Raw genomic sequence first — 21,969 nt, forward strand, 5'->3', positions numbered from 1 at the left:
TCTTCTCCCCTCTTAAAAACGTGCACACAAGGCCGCTTGCTTCCTCATAAAACATTTAATATTTGAATTTAGGCCAAGGTCGGCGCGGAATCTTTCAAAGATCAAGACAAAAAAGTCAAAGACGTAAACCAAAAGAATCCCTTAACTGATGTATATTAAAATTCTGTTAAGTATATGATCGCTGGGTACGATTGTTGGATCTCGTCTCCCCTAATTTCTCTGGGTCTCCATTCATTCAATTCTCCTATCCGCTTGCCTTTCCATAATTTCGGCTACAACTTGAACATCAAGCCGAGCCAATTATGGGATATTTTGCCGAAACGGATAGGTATGAGAATTAGTTTTCCCCCGAACAATAATGGATTTAAATAAATTCTAGGCGGAACTTTTTAAGCGTGATTACTGAGGTTGGTTTGAGGCAGCTCTTCATTCCTCTCTCCTATTGTTAGCCTTTTCATAGCGACGAATTTCTTCTCTTATACATCATTTATAACCTGTACTATGTAACTCATTCGGGGCCGTCCCTTGCCCTTCTTCCCTTCCACCTGTCCTTCAACGATTGTCTTCATCAGGCCATCATGTCTCATTCTGTGGCCAACCAAGTTGTCTCGTCTTCTCCTTGAGGTTTACAGAAGGTGGTGCCACCGATTCTTCCGTGGCACCACATTTCGATTGCTTCCACTCTTGACTCCTATGCTGGTGTCAGAGTCCAATCCTCGCTCCCATGGAGAAACATTCTCCGTATGTAGCATCTTATGGATTTTTTCTCACGTCTATACTTGTAGTAGACTAATCGAATTTTCAGCCGTTAGTAGTTTCTTCTTCTAAGAGAAAGCCCGTCTCGCTTGTGCTATTTTACTGACTAATTACTTCTTTTTTCGTCCATCGCTGATAATTGCGCTTCCTAGGAACAACTAAAAATCGCTTATAACGTAATAAAGCTTATTTTCTGTTACCTCACCGGGAGGAGAATGCTAGTAACACAACGACAGCGGCTTTGAAAGGAGTTTCAGTTTCGGCGTCCGTCTTATTTGCATGCCTCTTTTGTGTCGTCCGGTCGCTGAAATCACCTTTCCTTTCGACTTAAGAGACTTCCCGTTAATTTTAGCGTTCTCCCTGCGTGGGAAAATAGAGGGAGAACATCTTGTTGGAAGGAGTAACAATGGGGACTTGAATGGAAGGAGTTTGTTCCCGACTCCACAGCCCCTTTTCTTTACCTCTCCTTCCGTCATGCTGGGCGATGAGAAAAATCCCGAGTTTCCATGGAGAGCGAAAGGGAGGCTCTACCACTAAGTTTCCTGAGTCGTGCGTCAGCGTTCAGACCATCCCGTCGTCCCAAGTTGAATGAATCCCTCTCAAGTCTCAGTGGGCAGAATAGAAAACAATCCGCAGTTGTACTCAACGCCGAAAGTAAATGATGCAATACGCTGGTTAAACTAAGCTCATATTTCGCACTCGTGTGGCCAGACCTTGTGTATGCAATCGGCAGATGAGATCGGGTGTACAAAGACCTTACTAAAATGCGAGGAAAAGCTGCGCGATTGGTCAAAAACTGCTGGGGGGCATAGGGAAAGCGTTACTTTAATGTTAAAACAAATTATATGGAATCGAAATAAACGACATATGCTATCGTTGGAAGCTATCAGCCAAGTAGTTCTCAGAAATTCTTCCGCAATAGAATTAAGGTTTTAAATGGGAGCAGGAATTTCTACCAAAATTTCTTTTTTAGATGTCATAAAATGAAACACATTCACAGCCCTCTGCAACAATTTGGAACCAATATTCATGTCGAAACGGTTGTGCAATCAGGTATTCCTCTCATAGTATGTTTCTGTGTATATATATTTCAATTCCCCAATGATTCCCGAGGCAAGTGCAAGGAAGCAAGTATTGCTGACTAAGTAAGTTTTGTTGGAAATGTGAATAATTTTCTTTTTCGTTAAATGCATGTATTTTGGCATCGCCTCTGAGATCTCTTTTCCACGTTTATATTTTATAAAGAGGGCAATTTGATAAGGAAGATCACTTAAAGGCCAGTTGTTTATGTCATTATAGATATTTTAATGCAGCAAAAAGAGTTACTGAAAATATCATATTTATTTAATGAAAGTGTTTTTTCAAATTTTAAATATAATAGAAAACATTTTTGACATTGGTGGCTTTAATGCTTGGAAGCTTTTTGTTGGAGAAGAAAATTCACTTTGTACGTTCGACATTGACACACTATTACCGACCTCGGCTTCGACAAGAGTGCTATTGTCAAGGGTATTATTTTTTTTTTCAGAATATTCACTATATATTTACATGAAAACTATTCGAAAATGATAAGGAGACTTCGTTGATTTTCACTAATTTATTTTGTCCGTACGACACGTTTCGAACCATAGAGGTCATTATCGAGTACAAAATTGAATGGCAAGCAAACATAAATATACTCTTTGAGGGGGATGGGGGAGAGAGTACCCCTTCAAATAGTATATATATATATGTTTGCTTGCCATTCAATTTTGTACTTGATAATGACCTCTATGGTTCGAAATATAACGTACGGACAAAATAAATCAGTGGAAATCAACGAAGTCTCCTTATCATTTTCGAGTATTAACTTCCACATCGTTGAGCCTAATACAATTGAACGAATGAAAACTATTCACTATACTTACGATCGCATGTAGTGAATATTTTTTCCTACAGTCTTAATCGTTGACATAAGTGTTATCTGCATCTTGAAAACACATAAAGAGTTTTTTGATTTATAAGTACCTTTTCTAAGTGAGTAAATTATGAATTGCTAAACGGACTGCTGCCGAAAAATGTCTAAATGAAAGTCGGTCATATCGCTTCCAACCAATTCAAACGAATCATTAAAAAACTTTTGACAAGTGTTCAACGAACATTATTTGACGGAAGAGGTATTCACTATGTATAGGAAATATTACTCACTATATATATGCACATATAGTGAATATGTTTTTCTAAAAATTATTTTTTTTAAACATTCGTGAAAAGTTTTAGAATGATTCGTTTGAATCGGTTAGAAGCGAAATGAACGACTCTCATTTAACCATTTTTAGGCAGCAGTCCAATACGTAATTCCTGACGTTTTCACTTAGAATTTGATACTTATAACTGCATTGGACTCTAAATGTGTTTGCAGGCCGTAGATAACTCTTATGTCAGAGAGTATGACTGTATTCATGACTCCATGAAACAAACTGCATCGTTTCCATAATTAGAAGTGATTAGATCTTTCCGGTCCACAAGTGAAAGGCAGAATGATCTATTAATTGCTAAAAGAGGAAGTGAATGGACGATTACTGAGGACATTTTATGGCGTGTTATCTTTGTACGACTCAGCGTGGGAAGAGAGAAATGCGGGACGAGGTGATAGGATATGGCACCCCATGGCAAAAGTCTCGTGTAAGCCATTCCTTGAAAGTTGAAATTCATTTAATCCTACGATAAAATGATTATGGGCCATAAAAAGCCAAAAACACTTAAATAGTTATAGTTACGTGGTAAAAGCAATTTTGCTGATTCAACATTCTTAGTCGAGTTTAGTCCTATATTAAATTTCCACTTTTATTTTTAGCATGGAAAATAGCAACAATTTTAAGTCCTGAATTTTTAATAATAATAAAAAAGTAATGAGTGAAATAGCTATATCATTTTATTTATTTTCTACCTTTTATCAACTGATATTGTGAATTAAAAACAGTTGATTTGTAGGTATAATTGTAATGATATTAATATCAAATGTTTTAAATTTCACCAGCAGATGCTATGAATTAAAAACAGATGATTTTTAGTTGTAATTAAAAACAGTTGATTTGTAGATATAATTGTAGTGATAATATCAAATGTTTTAAAGTTCACCAGCAGATGCTGTGAATTAAAAACAGATGATTTTTAGGTGTAATTATCGTAATTTCAGCACAAAATATTGAAAATTGTAGGCTGTATAATTATAAAATAACATCTCTTGCATGGAAAAATAATTAGGGCCAATAGTTACAAGGAATGTAAGGCTCAAAATTGTGCTTTAGTGTTGTTTAATGCGTAATGCAGGTGTGTTATCTAAATTCTGTGTTCATCAGCCAAAGCGTGGCGTCAGTGGCTCAAGGTTATCCGATTAGAGACTACAAAACGGCTAAAACTGTTAACATCTTAATCCAGCCCAGCGCGTCCTCGGAGTTGGTGAAAATGAATAATTGTGGCTGGATGCGAGGCCGGTGGAGGGAGAGAGAGTGAAATCAAAAGTGGAAGGCAGCGGGTGTGAAGGAGAAGACGGCCATTGTGCTTGGGTGCACGAGATGGTCTGTGATTGCATCTGAAGGTCACTCGAAAGAGGAACCTTTTGAAATTATGGCGAATTTTTTGGGAGATCAGAGGCCTTGTCAAAGTAAATGATTAACTATTTAAATATACCGGGACTAGCCGCGGTGATAACTTTAAATGGAGTCACCCGCAATGCACAAACTGTGCGGAAATTTCACGGAGAAAAAATCATTCGCCCCGATCGAGATTCGAGTCCGGATCCTCCGATTTACGGTCGAGTGTTTAAGCAAGTTAACCCATTAACGGCCAAGGCTAATATTCGGTACAAAATTTTAAATTTGTCATCATAGTTAGTCTTAATAGGTACTAGAAAAGAAATTTTGAAAAATTTGAGGCTCCAAAAAAATGATGTATACCAGAAAAGTAATGGTGCGTTTTCGCATACATTTTTTTCGTACATTGGCATATTACATTACCTGCACCTTTTCCTTGATGCCTTCTTCTCGATAATGTAACCTGCACTATCTTCTTTACTGTCTGCTAGTAAAGAATTACGACAAGGTTAGTCTTTTTTCGGATTTAATGGTCCTTCTGCATGTATTTCTTAGTGATTGCCATAACTGAATCGGTTACCTTTGATTGACGTTAGAGCGTCATATGATCTTTGAGAAATCAATTGGAGACATTTTGAGCCAACTAGCCTTCCTATAGATTTTCCATGCATTAGTAAACACACTTTTCAGTAAATTGGTGAACAACGGCCACCACCACTTTTTCCCTCTGATTTTGATTCTATAATGCTACCGAGGCGTGAGGTTGACTCCGTGAAGTTATCACCGTGGCTAGTCCCGGCATACTGAAATTAGCCAAGAGCGAACACCTCCCAGTGTTCGAAGGTCGGGCTTCGCTCTCCGGCGGTGGCTCAGTGCTCACAACTTTCACTGGTAGTCGCATTACATGCTCAGCTCTACATACTACCTTGTCCGGCATAGTCCACAAATTTCCACAGGAGAGAATTACGCCTTGGTAACTTAACTGGCTAAAGAACTCGACCGGAGACCGTGGGATCCGGGTTCGAATCCCCATCAAGGGGATTGATTTTTTCTCTCCGTGGATTTTTCGCCCCAAATAACTACCTACTCCCCTATGCTGAACTCGTGTACCATGACTCCGTTGATAATCAAAACCCAGAGAAGAAATTGCGCTAATTTGAGAAAAATTCTTGTTAACATACGTGTCAAGGATAAATCCCGGTTTATTGAACAAATAGGGTAGTTTCCTTTATGAAAGAAAACGAAATGCATTGATTGCGATTCGTTACCCACCATTAGTGTATTCATAATATACAAATTATTTGGTTATAGAAATCTCAGTTTAGACGAATGGCAATGGTCAATTTTAACCGCACTTGAAAAAGGCCAGATTGGCGCCCATGCGATGCCACTCCGCGTGACGTCACAGGGACCTAGTTTCTATACGAGTAGATAGGAGTTTTACATCGTCTGAGATTACCAATTTCTGCATAAAGCACAGATCTCCGGAAAAAATTTCTTAATAATGACCTATTAAAACTGCCTATGGACAGAAAGTTTCCTTCGTTTGATAAGGTATTAATAATCCTTATTTAAGCCAAGCGCTACCTGCTAGCAGGGTACTCTGCTACCTGATAGCGTCCTGCGTCGTATCAGTGCTCAAAGCCTCGCCCCAAGGTCACCTCACTTTGGCAGCGGGAACCAGAACGACGTCACACGGCGTTTTCCCAGCATTCATACTTAGCCGTCGCGTTTTCGCGCGTTTGAAAGTTTTCACTTTTCATTTAATCGCGGAAAATAGATATAGTCATTTAAAAATCTAAAAGTGTGAAATACGTACTCCAGGAGTACTAATCTTTCGATTTAGGTCTTAAAAAATAAAAGGAAACCACCCTATTAGGAATGGAGCAGTAAGCTTGTGATTCCATCATCCCTTCGTCAATCATGGAATTAATGGAAAGTGTTATCGCAGATGTTAGCTGGTGTAATTAGCATTGGTCAACAACTCATTTACAGGAAAATTAGGGTTAAAATTTTACATCGTAGTGGCGTTGTCATTTTATCATGTGCTTTTCACCTTAGTTTTTTTTGTATCGTGAAAGAAGACACATCGGGATGACGCATTAACGTAGGCAGGGTATGGTATTGAGAATTGAGCTTCGATAAGGAGGTGACGTGACTGTGCCATATTTTTACTTAGCTTCCATACCTTGAGCGGCAGTTTGGCCTTATACTTCCCCAATGATAGATGGTGTTCAGTCTACGCAAATTTTTTTCTTAGAGCACCCGAGATTGCATAGGTGAAGCTAATTTTTTCGTCAGTTCTCGTTTATATTTATAAATATTTTTTATGGACTGACGTTTAGCTTCACACCCTCGCCTCGGGGTAATGTCAATAAACAAAACCCTGGATTGGACGCCATCTATTCTTCTCCTAAAGAACTAAAACAGCTAACTACCTCATTCAAGGTATTGAATTTGATTTCAGCTGTTTCTTAGCCACATCGTTTGTTTTTCCGGAGTTTACCTACTTCTCAATTTCAAATCCACGTTATTTCTCATTACGAGGAGTCCTCTTCCACGATTCTCGGTTAGAACTAATTAAATACGGATGCAGAGTGCATGAAAAAAATGACTCCTACAGTGCGAGTGCGAACGCTTCGGGCTAATTTTCAAGCAACAAAATTTGGTGAAGTATCGGTGAAAAATCGACCAAACGCAACGCTGATTTTGGGTTCGCGCATGGGCACTACAGCCTCAAGATAAAACGGATAATTGATGATTATTGCTTCAATACACTAGCCTTAACGCTTTTTCTTTGTTTTGAATCAGCAATTCTACTCATCTAGCCTCCTGTCATAGTTTGCATATTTAAAATGGAAAATGATTTGGTAAGATAACCTGAAAAAAGAGTCGATATTAATGATAATAAGTAATAATTATCTTTTGGTCCATCGTACCAATGACTTAGTGGGTAGTAAAAAAATTATCCATTCTGAAAGCTTTAGGAAAATTTGCAATCTTCGTAATGCCTTAAATTTGGCGTAGGGTTAGATTCTTTTCCCATTGAGAAGCATAGTAAAATCATTTATGATCCATTTTTATCCTCATTTTCTATACTTAGGCAGCCACTTCACCCTCCCCTGCTCATAACCGCGTCCAAAGAATAGTATTAGACGGTGCAGTCTCCAGTGAGGTTAAGAGTCTCTTCTGGCGTCCCTCAGGGTAAAGTTATAGGCCCACTCCTATTCCTTCTTTATATAAACGACATTGGCGAAGTAGTACACAGTAAGGTACAATTATTTGCAGAGGACGCTGCAGTTTCTAGAGAAATCCGTTCCAGCAAAGATATAGATGAACTAACGAATGACCTTGCTGCTATCCAAGCGTGGTGCGATGCATGACAGTTAGAATTAAATTTGGAAAAATGCGTCGTAATGAATTTCTGGAAGAAGAATAACTCCCTACAACGTAGCTATATTATTCGGGGTACCCAATTAGAGACTATTGAATCCGTGATATATCTAGGAATTAGACTCAATAATGATCTATCGTTCAATGAACATATTCGAGAAATAACCGGTCAAGCCAATCGTAAAATGGGTTTTGTTAAAAGAATATTAGGGAAGTGTGACGACAAAGTGAGAGAAATTCTACTTCTCCCTCGTTAGACCACATTTAGCATACGCTGCCAGTGTTTGGGACCCTCATGAAAAAGGATTAATAACAGAGGTAGAGGTAGATGTAGATGTAGGGTGGTGATGGGCAACAGTCCGCATGGGGCAAGATTCCATTTCCGAAATATTTCTCCAAATACCGGGATGATGCCACTTGTAGTCAATTAGTTTCATTAATGTAACCGAATATAGCACAGGGATCCTGTAAGCGGAAGATAAAGAAAGTCAGAACGTGGGTTTTTCATATTTTTTTCATTTTTACGCAACGTTTATCTAATTTGTAGGACCGCGTAATTTTTATCTGCGGTATGAGCGTTTATTTGACTAAACTACGTTTGTCTAGCGTTCCTTTATGTGCAACATTTCCCTCAAAAATTCATGCAGTTAGCTAGTTCGCAGCTCACCATGTGGTTAAGTTATGGCGTATTAGCTATAGCAGGTGCTTCTGGGGTGAGAGTTCTGGGCAAGTGTCCGCATGCGGACTCTTGGAATCGGAGTCCGACCCCATTTTTTACCATTGCTTTTTTCATGACCTCACAGCTTCTGCCATAAATATCACGTGTACTTTCTTGATAATTGTATTGAAAGAATATGCAGAAAAGTTACAGAAAAACTGATTTGAAACATTAGGATAACACATTTTGGAGGTAGCTACACTGAGTAGGAGCAGTGGAGAATCCATATGTTTGCAGGTGGCATAGAAATTGATGAATTATCTCTGCGTAAACGTTATAAGGCAGTATGTGTAATAGAAAATATAGCATTTAATGATTGAAAATTCAGAAAATATTACTAATTCCAGAATTTTAGGTGCGGTTTATTCGTAGGTATTCATCATACTCCCTGTTGTCATCCAAACCGTTTACAGGCATGAGTGAATAACCCGCACAGCCCTTATTTTCCCAAGAAAGCGTTTGAAAAATAAGGTTGCAAATAAAGCATCTCCAGAAACTCTTTTGCTAACGATTGATTCGGGATTCATCAATTCAAACATTTGTCTGGAACTGGCTGAAACAGACGGTTTAGCATCCAAAGGAAAATGCAAAACCCTCTGTTGATAATCCAGTCATGCTCATTTTAGACAACCATTCCTCCTGTGCTTCCCTTTCTGCAATATAATTTTGTGAGACTCACTTCATTCGTGTGACATTTCTACCTTCCCTACATAGCTCACACAACACTCAGCCAATAGATAAAACATTCTTTGGCCCTCTGAAGTGTTTGAGAAAGCAGCAACTGCCGGGAATGCAGCAAAGGGATTATATACTTCCGGTATTTACTCGCTTGGTCCATACGCGTTTAGTAAGTCTGATTTCCTGCCTTCATTGGTTACAGATAGAAATCGAAACTTGAAGCACGTGTGTGGTGGAAGGGCTCCATATTAATAATGAAAATCACTTTGTTTCTTCCACAAGTTTATAAAAAATTCTATTTTATTACCGGTTTCGGCTGTTACACCATTATCAAATACAGACCTTATCGATGGCTAAGTTCTGACAACACGTATCTCAAATTCGGCCGGTTTGAGACAGGTATCTTAAAAAAAGTGTATTAACATTAAAAAAATAAAATACAAGCAAAGAACAACTCTTAATTTGCAAACGAATGCTTCTTTTTCAGTTTTATGAACTTTTGGTTTTCAATTTCAGTGTACAAGTAAAAAAAATAATAATTTTTTTGCTCACCTGAAAAGTGGCTATTTTTGAGATACGCGTTGTTATAACTTAGCCATCGATACGTGGTTTTTTTGTTAATGTGGGGGGTGGGGGGGGGGGAAATTTGGTTTCAAGCGGGGAATAGTAATTCCTGGAGGAGAATGTGGGGGGGAGGCACAGTTTTTCAAGTGGGTTGCGGGGGTGGGGGATTTGGAAGGGTGATGAGTAATAAGGGGGATGGGTTGGGAAAGGTCATATCATTAACCAGGTTTCCATTTGTTGCTATCTCCCTACTTTCTAAGGCATCCATCATTAACAACCATAATATATACGAGGATGGATCGATAAGCAACGCACAACATATTTTTCCCGCCACATTATTATGACTGGGGAGTTGAAATTTTGCATACATTTAGTTTGAAGGTTTGCACAAGAGCAGCCATATTTAGATAAGGTATAGCTCTTTCGGCAGGAGCGTGAACTACTGAGCTAAGATTGCGCGCGTGTTAGCATCGTCCACCCGCGAAGAGCAACGAAGTGTAGTTCCTTTTTTTGAGATGTGAATGGACTAAATGCGAGTGACATACGCTACTGAAAAATATGGAAAGATATTGTCAAAGTTGCATCGTGCCATTCGCGACAAACGCTACAGGCCAAATGTGATACTGCTCCACGACAGTGCTCGTCCCCATATTGCTGCTTTTGTTCGTGAAAAAATTGACAACTTTGGCTGACAACAACTCCAACACCCACCCTACAGTCCACACCTTGCACCTTCGGACTTTCATTTGTTTGGTCATTTGCAGAAATTCCTGGGGGGCAACGTTTCTACGCTGATAAAGGAGTCAATCGAATGTGAGGAGATGGTTGTATTATAAAAAAACGGGCTTCTACGAACAGGATATTTCCAAACTAGTGTCACGAAGGGAGAAATGTGTCGAGGGACTTGGATCTTATGTTGAAACATAGGTAAAATATGTATTTTCAATGCTATAAAATTATTATTGCCAAACTGATTAAACTTTCTGTATGAAAATAATTTGTGCGTCACTTATCGATCCCCCCTCGTATAGACCTGCCCCCACCTCATATTGTCTGTATTTGATAATGGTGTCACAACCGAAACCGGTAATAAAATTGAAATTTTTATAAACTTGTGGAAGAAACAAAGTGTCTTTCATTATTAATAGGTTACAGATAGGTTGGCTCCGAATCAGAGAGGAGATGAAATGGAAAAAAAGAGGGATCAAGGAGAGTAAATGTACGTAAAAGACTGAGAAGCGTTTTTACCCTCGTGTGTTCCTCCCTTAATTCCTTTACCTCATTCATGACCATTCAATCCTCTTCAACCTTCCACCTCTGAGAATACTTTGCCTTGCAGACATCGGGAGGCGCATGTTTCCCTAGAGACCATTAACGCATATCCAAAAGCATTGCAAGCGCAAAATCCGCGTTAAAACACAAAGCAGTCTGAAATTCTTACTAGCTTCCCCTACACCCATAAACTAAAGGCGAAGATATCTAAAAATTAGGTAAAGGGTTGCAGTACTAAGCTGCGGTCTGTGAATGGCAAACGGCTAATTTCACTTCACCGGAAAATAATGATTATGAATTAATAGGTCATGGAAAAATGTACCCAGAGCCACCAAATTTTGATTGGATAATCTATAGGTATATATAAAAGAAAGTCGAAAATCGTGTTAGTTAGAACACTTATAACTCGAGAACGGCTGCACCGATTTTAGTGACATTAGGCTCTTTGGATTCGTCTCAGCCCCGGATAACATATAGGACATTAAAAAATAGGAAAAGTTCACAAAAAGAATTCAACTTTATCTTATTGTTACAGATATATTTTTAGGAGTCCAAGTCCAAGTATATTTCTCGTTGTTGTTTTCCGCAGTTCCCAGCTTTGCAGCTGTCTCCTGGGTATATTTTTAGGTGTTAATTGTTAAGACGGTCAAAAAAATAAGATTTTTTTTCCGTTTTTACTAATGTATTGACTGATCTTTTTAACAATATTAAAAAACTTTAAATGTTCAAACATGTTAAAAATATTAAAGTAATATTAAAATAGTATTAAAATAATTGAATTAGAGGTATGCTCAGCTCGAATTGAGTTGTCAACAAACACATAACTACCGTGTGTGTAAACAAATCTCCAAGCAATTGTTGATTATCAGTAATGTCCGTGTACTCTGCATGAATTAAAATCTTTTAACTTTGTAATAAACGAAGACGAAGTCACCAACTATCTATCTGAATATTTTAAGTCCTTGGACGCACCTGGCTTACCACGGCACGATTTACAGCTGAAGGTAGGCTCTGTGGTCATGATCTTTCGAAACCGAAACCAACCAAAACTATCCAACGGAACGTGTTTGGTTATTAAAAAACTGATAATGAAAGTGATTCACGCCACTATACTCAAAGGAAAATTCAAAGATGAGGAAGTTCTCAATCCGAAGATTCCATGATCCCAACTTATATGCCCTTTTGAGCTTAAACGTATTCAATTTCCAATTCGTGTTGCATTCGTGATAACGATTAACAAATCGCATGGTCAGTCTTTCAGTTTTTGTGATGTTTGTTCTCATGTGCCAGTGAAAACCCATGATAAATAATATGTGGTATGTTTACGAGTCGGTAAACCATCCGCTGTATTTCTTCCTTCGCTTCAAGGGAGCAGCTAGGAATTAAGGATAGGCGCAGCTAATACTGGCGGGTCTGTAGGGTATATAAAACTCGCCAAGGTAAGCGAGAGGTGTGGGGGGGCCCTCCCCAGACATTTTTTAGGATAAAAGGTTCTAAATGGTTTTTGTGGCTCTGTGAACGGTTAAATATTTTCTGACTCATCCGTCCCCCTAATATTAATAACCAAATGTTTTTTAAAAAGATTCCCTGAGCTTTTGGGGGGTTTTAACCCCCAAAAACCCCCCTTGCTGCGTCCCTGCTTCACTTCGCTATTTTTATTTAGCTTCATTCGCTTTATCTTGCGCCTGATAACAAAACAAAAACTGTTGTTTATCAGAAGGCGCTTGACGCAAGACATTAAACCCGAATGTGTAGGGTACACCGTGGTGCATTTACGCATGCAGCACGTTTACGCAGTGCATTTTTTCCAAACAGAGATACTATAACTGGCGCGCCTAAAGTCATTTGATATGAATGCTGCTTCATATGGGGCTTTTCTTACACTATTTTGAGCATCAGTCAAGCATCGGTCTAGAGTTGCGTTAACCTGCCCCGTGAACGAGCCAAGTTTACGCTACGGACTTAGACCTAAAAACACTTTTTTACGGTTAATAACACAAACAGCCAACAACTGAATGCGTATAACTTTTATTTCATCAATATTTTCTCATTTAATTTATAATAAATCAAATATGATTAATACGATACAGCCGCTCTTTATTTATAAATGGTGCAACTAAACTATAAGTTCATTGAATGTTAGGCGGTACGAAGTTCGCCGGGTCAGCTAGTATGATATGAATGTAAAACATGGAGGAAATAACCTTACACCAAATATTCTGGAAAGCAAAAGTTAACATGTGAAAATAGTGATTAGGACTCTAGCCTTTTGTGAGGGGCAAGATTCCTATTTGTTTTTCTCCTACATTTTAATGAATTACGGCAGTTCTTTATTTTTTCTATTTCAATGGAATATAGGGATTTTAGTACATATAAAAGTGACTGAATTGTACAAAAATAAAATTTATTGTTTGAACCTGGATTCATTGTTTTAATAATTGTCTGTTAGATGCGTACTCTTGCTCCTCATTCCCCTAACTCTCTCTTTTTAGTTTGTGAATCGGCATTTTCAGTATTTGTAGTGTTTCAGACTCACGTAAATGCCTATTATCTCACGAATAATTCTAACATTAAATGTTTACATGATGTTGAACGTATTTTAAATTTTTTACGCAGATTTCCAACGTGTTTCCAAGTTGATTCTTGTAAAACAGCTTCAACGTACGGTAATGGCAGATTGAATTATATCCATGAATGTATTCTGATGACTCTTTTATGTGATGAAGCAGAATTTTATTCGAATTCATCTATTATATAAAATTATAAAGAACGAGTGTTATTGTTATTGAAGAGGACATTTCCTCAGAACCTCCTGCGTTGCAACAAGTATGAGATTTACTTGAGGACTTGGCAGAGGAGTATTAATTGCGTGTGATAGGTGTACTTAATAGGATAAAGATAACCTTATGATAAGGTGGAGGATCTCTCTCACCGAACTTTGCTGTTTGGAATAGCGCGCAGAATGAAAACGGTCTATTGAAATCAAGGTCTGTAGGAAAAAAGATAAGAATGTTTATCCTGGGGCTTACACGCTCCGCTGGCCAGCGATTATTTTGTGAAACCAGGTCACTTCGTCAACGCCAAAAGCCTCTTGGTACGAAAAGGAAATTTCTTTCGTTGAGGAAATAATTTTTAAATTAGTCTTTCAGAATCAATCTTTTAGAAGCTGGATTATATATTTTTAAAAATTCCTATCGGCGTGTGAATTATTGGTACTTCGTCATTATTTCAGTTAAGAGGCTTCCAGCATTGATTATTTAAACTCAATTAATGTTATAATTTAATTAATTTAAATACAGTCGTCTGATGCAGTTGGTTAAAAATATTACTTTTTATTAATTAATTTACCACGGTAACCAAAGCATTGAGATTATATTTGAAAAATCTCTTCATGAACCATGAATTTTTTAATGCATAACGCACTTCATTGTCACGCAGTTTCATACTGAATCGCCTATAGAAACTATGTTTACCATTTTTTTGGAACGAGAAGATTCTGCTTTGTATGCCTCAAGGTAGGATTTGGAGTAATAAGGAGCATTTGATTCAGCACTATACTGCGTTGGTGTTCTTAATCATACCGTGGACAGTCTCCCATGTTCAGGATTTTATTTCTCTTCTTCAACTTCTCTTAGTTTTAAAGCTTGTATGAGGGCAATTATGTGGAACAGGGTACATGTATATACCCTGTGCCACATAACTACGCAGTGCACACGGTATTATAGCATGTAGTTATGAGTATGGAGTTTTTCACTCTCATTTCTGATAAATGATTGCCTTCTCATTTGAACCTTTTGGTGAACCTAAGTCAACCATTTTGGGTGATGCTATGTCAATGCTCGAACAATAAAAAAACAAGTAGATTTCAATGAGCGCAAATAATGCAAACAGTTTGTATTTCGAAATACATACATACATTGGCATGACATACAAAAATATGAAGCTTTCAGATGAATTCGCCGCGACTGAGGATGAATTGATTTGAAGCGATTTTTATTTTACAATGAGAGATGAATATATTATATATTTAATCGCGGCAGGTGATGTTATAATATCTTGTCGCCCGGATCAGCGCCTCCCGAAAGCCGTCCTCCGTTCCCGGAGACGTTTAGCAGTGGGTCACTTCCGGAGCGGCGTGAAGGTGAGATGTGAGGTGGAATGTGTTCAGCCGTGGTACACTGCTTCGTATCCTCCGTGGCCGTATTCGTGGCCGTGGTGGGGGTGAGCGTGGATGTAGACGGGGACCTTCTGGTAGACGGGGTAGGGCTGCGGCACGGGGACCTTGACGGGGACGTGCACGGGGACGGGGTAGGGCTTGGGGACGTGCACGGGGACCGGGTGTGGGACGGGGACCTTGACTGGGATGTGCACTGGGTAGGGGACCCTCTTCTCCACTGGGTAGGGCACTGGTTTCTCCACGGGGACGGGGTAAGGCCTCTCCACGGGGTAGGGCACTGGCTTCTCCACGGGGTAAGGGACCGGGTGCGGGACGGGCACGCCCACCTTCTTGATCACGGGCACGGCGACGGGTTGCGGGACCGGCACGGGCACTTCCTTGGTCACTGTGATGACCTTCTCGTGGTGCCCTCCGTGGTAGGCTGGCAGCAGGAGTCCTCCGTGGTGTCCGCCGTCGTAACCGCCGTAGAGTCCGCCGAAGTGTCCGTAGCCGAGGCCGTAGAGTCCTCGCTTCTCGGGCTGCTTCGCCGCCGCCTCCTGTTCCTTGGCTTCCTCGCAGGACGCGAGCGCCACCACGAGGGCCAGAGCCAACGCCGTCTGGTGGGAAAGAGTCAAACAAGACGTGTCATTTGCTATTCCATTTTGCCTAAACACTTTCTCTGTCGTCTTCTGCGTGACTACTTGGAATTCAGTTATCATTTTAAAAAATAGTGAGAGTAAGATTTATTCAACATAGATTTACTACATAACTTCACTAGAACTTAGATCTCGATGAGGATCGTCATCATCAGGCACATTGGTAAAGGAGCATATCGACTTGATAGTCGTTCAAACTTTGACGGGTCAAGATTGGGAATGAAAGAGTTGGTTTTTCGGCGCTATGAAGGCAGGGTGAGAGGGGAGAGTCCGGGTAGGTGGAGTGTTCTGCAATTTGAAGCATGAAAGCTGGGGATGGGTTGCTCGCATTATTTAAAAACAGCCTTTTTTAATGTTTTTCAAGGACTTGTAAATCGGAGATCGTGGTAGCTTAATGGGCAGATCCTTTTTGGCTTTCGATCTGAGGGTACGAGGTTCAAATCCCGGGTGAAGCCAGCCGAAACGTGATTGATAGATGCGGCTGATACTTTGAGGAGCTCCATTTTATAAGATATGGATTAAAAATTTATTTTACCGTGGTTATCGCACGGTATTTATTCACAACTAGTTTTATCTACGGAAAAATCTGTGGAATATTCTTAACTATAAAATATTATTTAATGTTTAATATTATGTAATGGTTGCGGGAACTGCAAAGCATGGTTTCCCTGATGGTAGCCCTCGTCGCCTCAATGACGGTGTTGGGATTCTTCCGTCCCAATCCTGTCCCTACCCTGGAGGGGACGTCGGGCTCATATCGCATTCGTTCCTTTTTCTCCTCCTTTTCCTCTTGAGGAGTGTGGGCGTAAAATTTTCCGACTTGATTCCGGGTCCTTCAGATGTACAACCCCGCTATCCCGCTCTGAGTACTCGTTTCCGACTACTTTCGCTACTCTGTAGCATTGCCAAGTTACCAACTATTGACCACCTGATGACTGTACTGTTTAGTGAACCTAGGGCAGGGACTATTGAGGGCCGGGTTGAAATTACTCGTGTAAATTAATAATCGTTGTTAAATAATTTAATTAGAACAACTACATAACTTTTTAATGCTAAATAACGTTTAAATTAGCTTTTCAAAATTTGCCACACCCTGAAATCTGCCGCTCGGGGCACGTGCCCCCTCTGTCCCACCCTTGCTCCGGGAATGAGTGAAACTTGTTGCGGATTACTGCAATATGTTACCACGGTGGATTGAAAATGCTTAAGAATCTAAATCGTATCGCGACATGCATGGATTGTCTTCTCCAAGTACAATTTAAGAAGGTGATAATCGGCTAGAGTCGAAACCATAATGTTGATGTGCATATGGATCTACTCCATAGATATATGTTAGCAGCTATACTGTAGTCTATGTAGGAGGTTAGCATCCGGGATAAAATGATCCGTAAACAGATTAGGATATTTTATCGAAAATCTAACGTTCTCTCAAAGGATTTAGATAGTTCATAAACGACTCTTGATCAAAGAGGAACCAGTAGGCTGGCATGAAGTCGAATATGAAGGTGGACACGTGCTTATAACACATTTTTACGTCCACATCCACACGTTACCCCGCAAAACGCTTCAACAGGCGTGTGGCGGGGGTTTTAGAACGCCGGGCTTTACCTTTTGACAAATAGAAATGAAAGGCTCCAACGAAGTTCTGCCTAGAATTTATTCAAGTCCCTAAATGTTCGGTAAAAAAGCGAATGCCCATACTTTTCCGTCGGGAAAAATACCTCTGTTAACTTTTCGTTTCTGTCTGACCTGGATGCATAGAGGGGTTCTACTATGATGTTCTCGGTGTCGCTCTGAAAGATATGTCTTCTCAAGCATTATTAGGCTGACGCGTAGCCTCGGAGTCTCCAGCGGCTCCCTGCCTCATTCGTTTAACAGAGAAAGAAATCGGCAGTCAAGAGCGAAGTTCAAAACTCTGGTTGCATATGCATCTACGAGGCATGCAAAGAAAAAAAGCGAGAGTCTATGGAAGTTTACCAAGGAAATCGAGAAAGTGAGTTGCAGGAAGCGATAGTCTCTCAATAGCGCTGATGATATCATTGTTGTATTGGGAATCGAACACTTCGCTGCGATGGATTTCAATTTTTTCTTGACGCCACCTTTGATCTGTGGCACGTGGGGAAATAATGGCTGTTCCGGCTTTTGTAATGGACGCCGTAAGGGAGTGAGGGAAAGAAAGTGTTATAAACCTCCCCCCCTTCTGAAAGAACTTCCAAATGACCAACTAGTGCTTGGCGAGCGTGACCAAAGGGACACGCGACCGCATTGCGTCTCCTGCCCTGCCGTACGACGTGTGTTTGCCAACAACTTCGCGGCCGTGACTTACCTACCCTAACCCCTGATTCGGTCTCAAAGAGCTTCGCCGACTTGGCGGGAAAGTTGAACTCGCGGACCGCGGAGGAGACGTGAAATGCGGGGAGGAAGTGGTGTGGCTTATCATGAGATTGCAGTATCGGGATTTCCCCGTGAATGTGGATGTCAATGTAATATTAGCCGTGTTGTAGCGCAACCACCATTTGGATTGAAAGACTGATTCTTGAATCTTCTAGAATTTTCACGGTAGCCGAGATCGTTGTTTAATTTCACGTAGAAAAAAGTTCTGAATTCACATTTGTTTGCAATTTTCCGATGTCTTTATGAAATCTACCAACGCAGACTGATATTTCACACTTCTCCGTCTATGGGTGAAATCATGTGAGCAAAAAATATCGCAAGAATGTAATACTGCAAATTTGTGGTTGCTGCAGCGCATGCATTCTAAAAGTAGCCGTCTCGTCGTGATCTGGTAGATTTGGGCCTGTATGTCCTCGAACATGCTAATGTTCGAGGGCAACGAACATGTAACATGCTTAGGGCACTTGAGAATTGTGAAATGTTTTTGTCAGACTTCATGCGAAACGTTTGGATGACCGTCACCACAAATGCTAGCGTTATCAAGTGATCTGATGTACAATAAAGTCAAAGTTGCAACAAATAATACGTTTTTCAATTAAAAAAATTATAAGTCTGAGTCAAAGAAAAACACTATAGAGTATTTTGTTTGAGGTTGTTGATGACTTTTGGTTGGAGGTTTGCTCCATGTCTAACGCTTAAAAGACTATCGTTTCAATTATTAGCCAAAAATAAAGATCAAATGCATGATTTAGTCAGAATGACCACACAATAGTCATTTTAACTTCGAAATCTGTGTCTGACACTATGAAAAATACTAAAAAATAACTTCAATACTTATTAAAAATTTAGAGTTGGTCAGTGAGAAAAAACTCAAATAGAATGACTTGTATGTGACTCGAAAAAGAAAACTAGAGAAATTAAGCAACCTATTAGTCAGAATTCTCTACGACTGTTCAATTATTATATTTGAGACGCGTGTGAAAAATTTCAAACAGTAAACACTACAACCGCAAATGAAATAATCGAGACTCTTTTAAAATGTTAACGGAGTTTGTTATTCTTAAAACTTTTGAAATGAAAAAAATTAAAATTAAATTCCTCGTGCGTTGAAGACACGCACTTATAATGTAATCCCCGAAAGGTATAAGATAGCAAAAATTTAAACGAAAATGAATGCGTAAAGAGAAGGGGATATTGTATGGAAATGGCGGGTCCTTGCAAATAACTTTTCAGAATTTCAATATTCCTGCAGTATTTAGAGATGGCTTTTGAATTGAAACATATTTTCCTGTAATATATTAAATGAACAAAGCAATGATAATGCGAAAATAGGGGAATATTTCAAAATATAGGCATCATTAAAGGAGTGGAGCTATTTAAAACTCCTAAGGCTCGATTATTAAACACAACCAAGCAGTGTGCTATTCGATGAAAAATTAGCCTCATCATTATGATGAGTTTTCCATGAGTGCATTTTTGCTTTTGATGTCAAAATATTGAGCCCTAATCTTCACAGACATTTTACTCCGCTTACAACTGATAGTTTCGTCATTACGAACGCTAGTGGCCTGAAATGCCTTGAAAGCTCTTGCGGCGTTAGTCATTGAAATGTCGGAAATGAAGGAGTTCATCTGTTGGAACACTTGGGTAGCCTTGCGGGTTTTGCAACGGAAAGCATTGATCCGCACAAGAGAAAATATGAAACTTAAAAAACTTGAATTTAGTAACACTTCATGGAAAACATCATCAGAGAACTTTTCCCTATGTCGACGTGAATGCTAAAAATTCATTGAACAAAAAAACCATCTGTTAAACCGGGGAAGCGATTGCAAATTCTCTCTCCGTCTCTATATTTTTTAATGGCTTACCGTGATTCGATAATGATAAATAGTACTTATTTTTCTGTAAGTAATTTTAGTAACATTTACATAGAGTACAATTTTTACAAATTTGCCTAGTAGAAAGCAATGAATGCGCGTAATTAACGCAAACACGAGTGTATTTAAGCCATGATTAAAACCCACGAGATGCTTCTATTTCCACCCAGATTCAAGTTAAGTCATGAAACGGGCATTATTTTTGCCCAAGATGTCTGAATGTTATTTCTTAGTCATTAAGTCAATTTTTTGTGCTATGAAAGAACCGCACATTAAAAAGCGATAACAAAACGACGAAAACCTTTTCAAATGACATTGATAAAAAACTCATGAATAAAATTGACAATACTCGCTGCACGAAAAATAGGGCTATTATTCAGATGCTACGATAAATTTCCAAATAAAATCAGACCTTTAAAATTCAACTTTAAAAAAATATAAATTTTGCCTTGCAATTTCTTCATGGATAAGCCTGTTTGTCTATCATTTATGACAAAGGACATTTAAAAATTGCCTTGACTTGCTTCATTACCATATTAGTGTATGATTTAATGATAAAAAGCTGAGAATGATTTGATGTTTTCTCGGTACCTACCTCTAAAGTACACTAACTAAAGCGCGGTAAAAGTGCCAAATTGACTGAAAAATAAGTAATGCAGTTTTTGGTGGAAAAAAATTAATGAGAAAATAAAGATCAAAGGTATGTGGTGCGTAGAATATCGAGCCCGAGCCATGAAAACATTTCCCTTGGAGCGGTGTCGGCGAAATCAACGGCTTTTAGGGCGAGACTGTATTCATTACTCAAGTCAGAGATGGAAGATCCTGACGGTGCTTACGAATTGTACGTATACTGTTCCTGCTATTTTACGTTAAAGAAATTTAGTGCTAGTGAATGGGGCTAGCTGTGGTAGATCAAAGCCTGTGTTAGAGAATTTACTTTGAGTATTATTGAAGGGGGGCGAGGTAGCCAAGTGGGTAGAACTGAGTGAAGGGTCCCGGGTTCAATTCCTGAGTGGAGCAATCGGCCACTTCACAGAATATCCTCGGAGTGCGAGGTGGCCGAGAGAAAGGAAATGGTCCTCCTACCCTGAATGTGTGATATTCAAACGGCTTTGGCACAGTTCGAGGTGAACTTCACCCTTACCTATCCAAACAAATCTTCGCGTTGAATCACTGAGTGCGAGTGCTATTGAAGGAGACGCCGTGAATTATTCTGCCGCATTCAACGCGCTGAGAAATAGAAATATTCCTCGCAGTTCCCATTTAAACCTGGCGTATGGAGGAACGAGTCTGGGTATCCATGTGGATAGTACTTAATAGTGGCCTTACCAAGAACTTCATCTTCTTCCCGCTGTGGATCCTCTGTGGTCTGATGCCTCGAAGCCCGTGTGCCTTGGAGTGGGAAGTGGGAATGAGGTTCGTACCCTGGCCGTGTCTTTATATACCCTCTCTCGAGTCCCTCTCCCCTCCCCCAAACCCACACCCACACCCTTGCGATCCGCTCCGCTTCCTGTAGCAGGGGAGCCGCACTCCATCTCACACACGACACGTGCACGGAAGGGTGAGGGGCATTGTCGATGTTGGGACGGGGGTGGAGAAGTGGGGAGGAGGCGCGGATGCATACTTTCGCCCGTCCGCCCTTGCAATCGGAGCGAGAGCCGCTCACTCCGCGCGTCGCACCGAACGGATCGAAAAATGCCATTCTTACGCAAATGGGTTATGTGGGGGGGGGGGATGGGAATCTCCCCCTCGACCGTTGAAGTCACCACTTCGGACGTTGAAGTCTCCAAACCTCCCTTCGACTCACAATCTTCTCCTGCCGTCGTCTTGAAAATGTATTAACTTCTCCAGAAGTCTTGTTATTATTATTATTTGGTAATGAACTGACTCGATTTAAGGCCAGGACTTAGAATTCAGAACTCTAAAAGAT

At 39.9% G+C, this 21,969-nt stretch overlaps 1 protein-coding gene across 1 annotated transcript in view; it reads right to left on the reverse strand.

The window, feature by feature from the left end:
• The window catches only part of LOC124153260, a 46,263-nt gene extending 24,824 nt beyond the window's left edge, over positions 1–21,439 (reverse strand). The window contains exons 1-2 of the mRNA XM_046526358.1: positions 21,369–21,439; positions 15,123–15,729 (exon numbers count right to left, since the gene is read on the reverse strand). Of these exons, the coding sequence (XP_046382314.1) occupies positions 15,123–15,729; positions 21,369–21,380 (619 nt within the window). The 5' untranslated portion in view covers positions 21,381–21,439. The remainder of the gene's footprint in view (positions 1–15,122; positions 15,730–21,368) is intronic.
• Positions 21,440–21,969: the final 530 nt, after the last annotated feature.

Source organism: Ischnura elegans, chromosome 2 (genome assembly GCF_921293095.1).
Source record: "Ischnura elegans chromosome 2, ioIscEleg1.1, whole genome shotgun sequence".
In the NCBI taxonomy this organism is placed as follows: domain Eukaryota; kingdom Metazoa; phylum Arthropoda; class Insecta; order Odonata; family Coenagrionidae; genus Ischnura; species Ischnura elegans.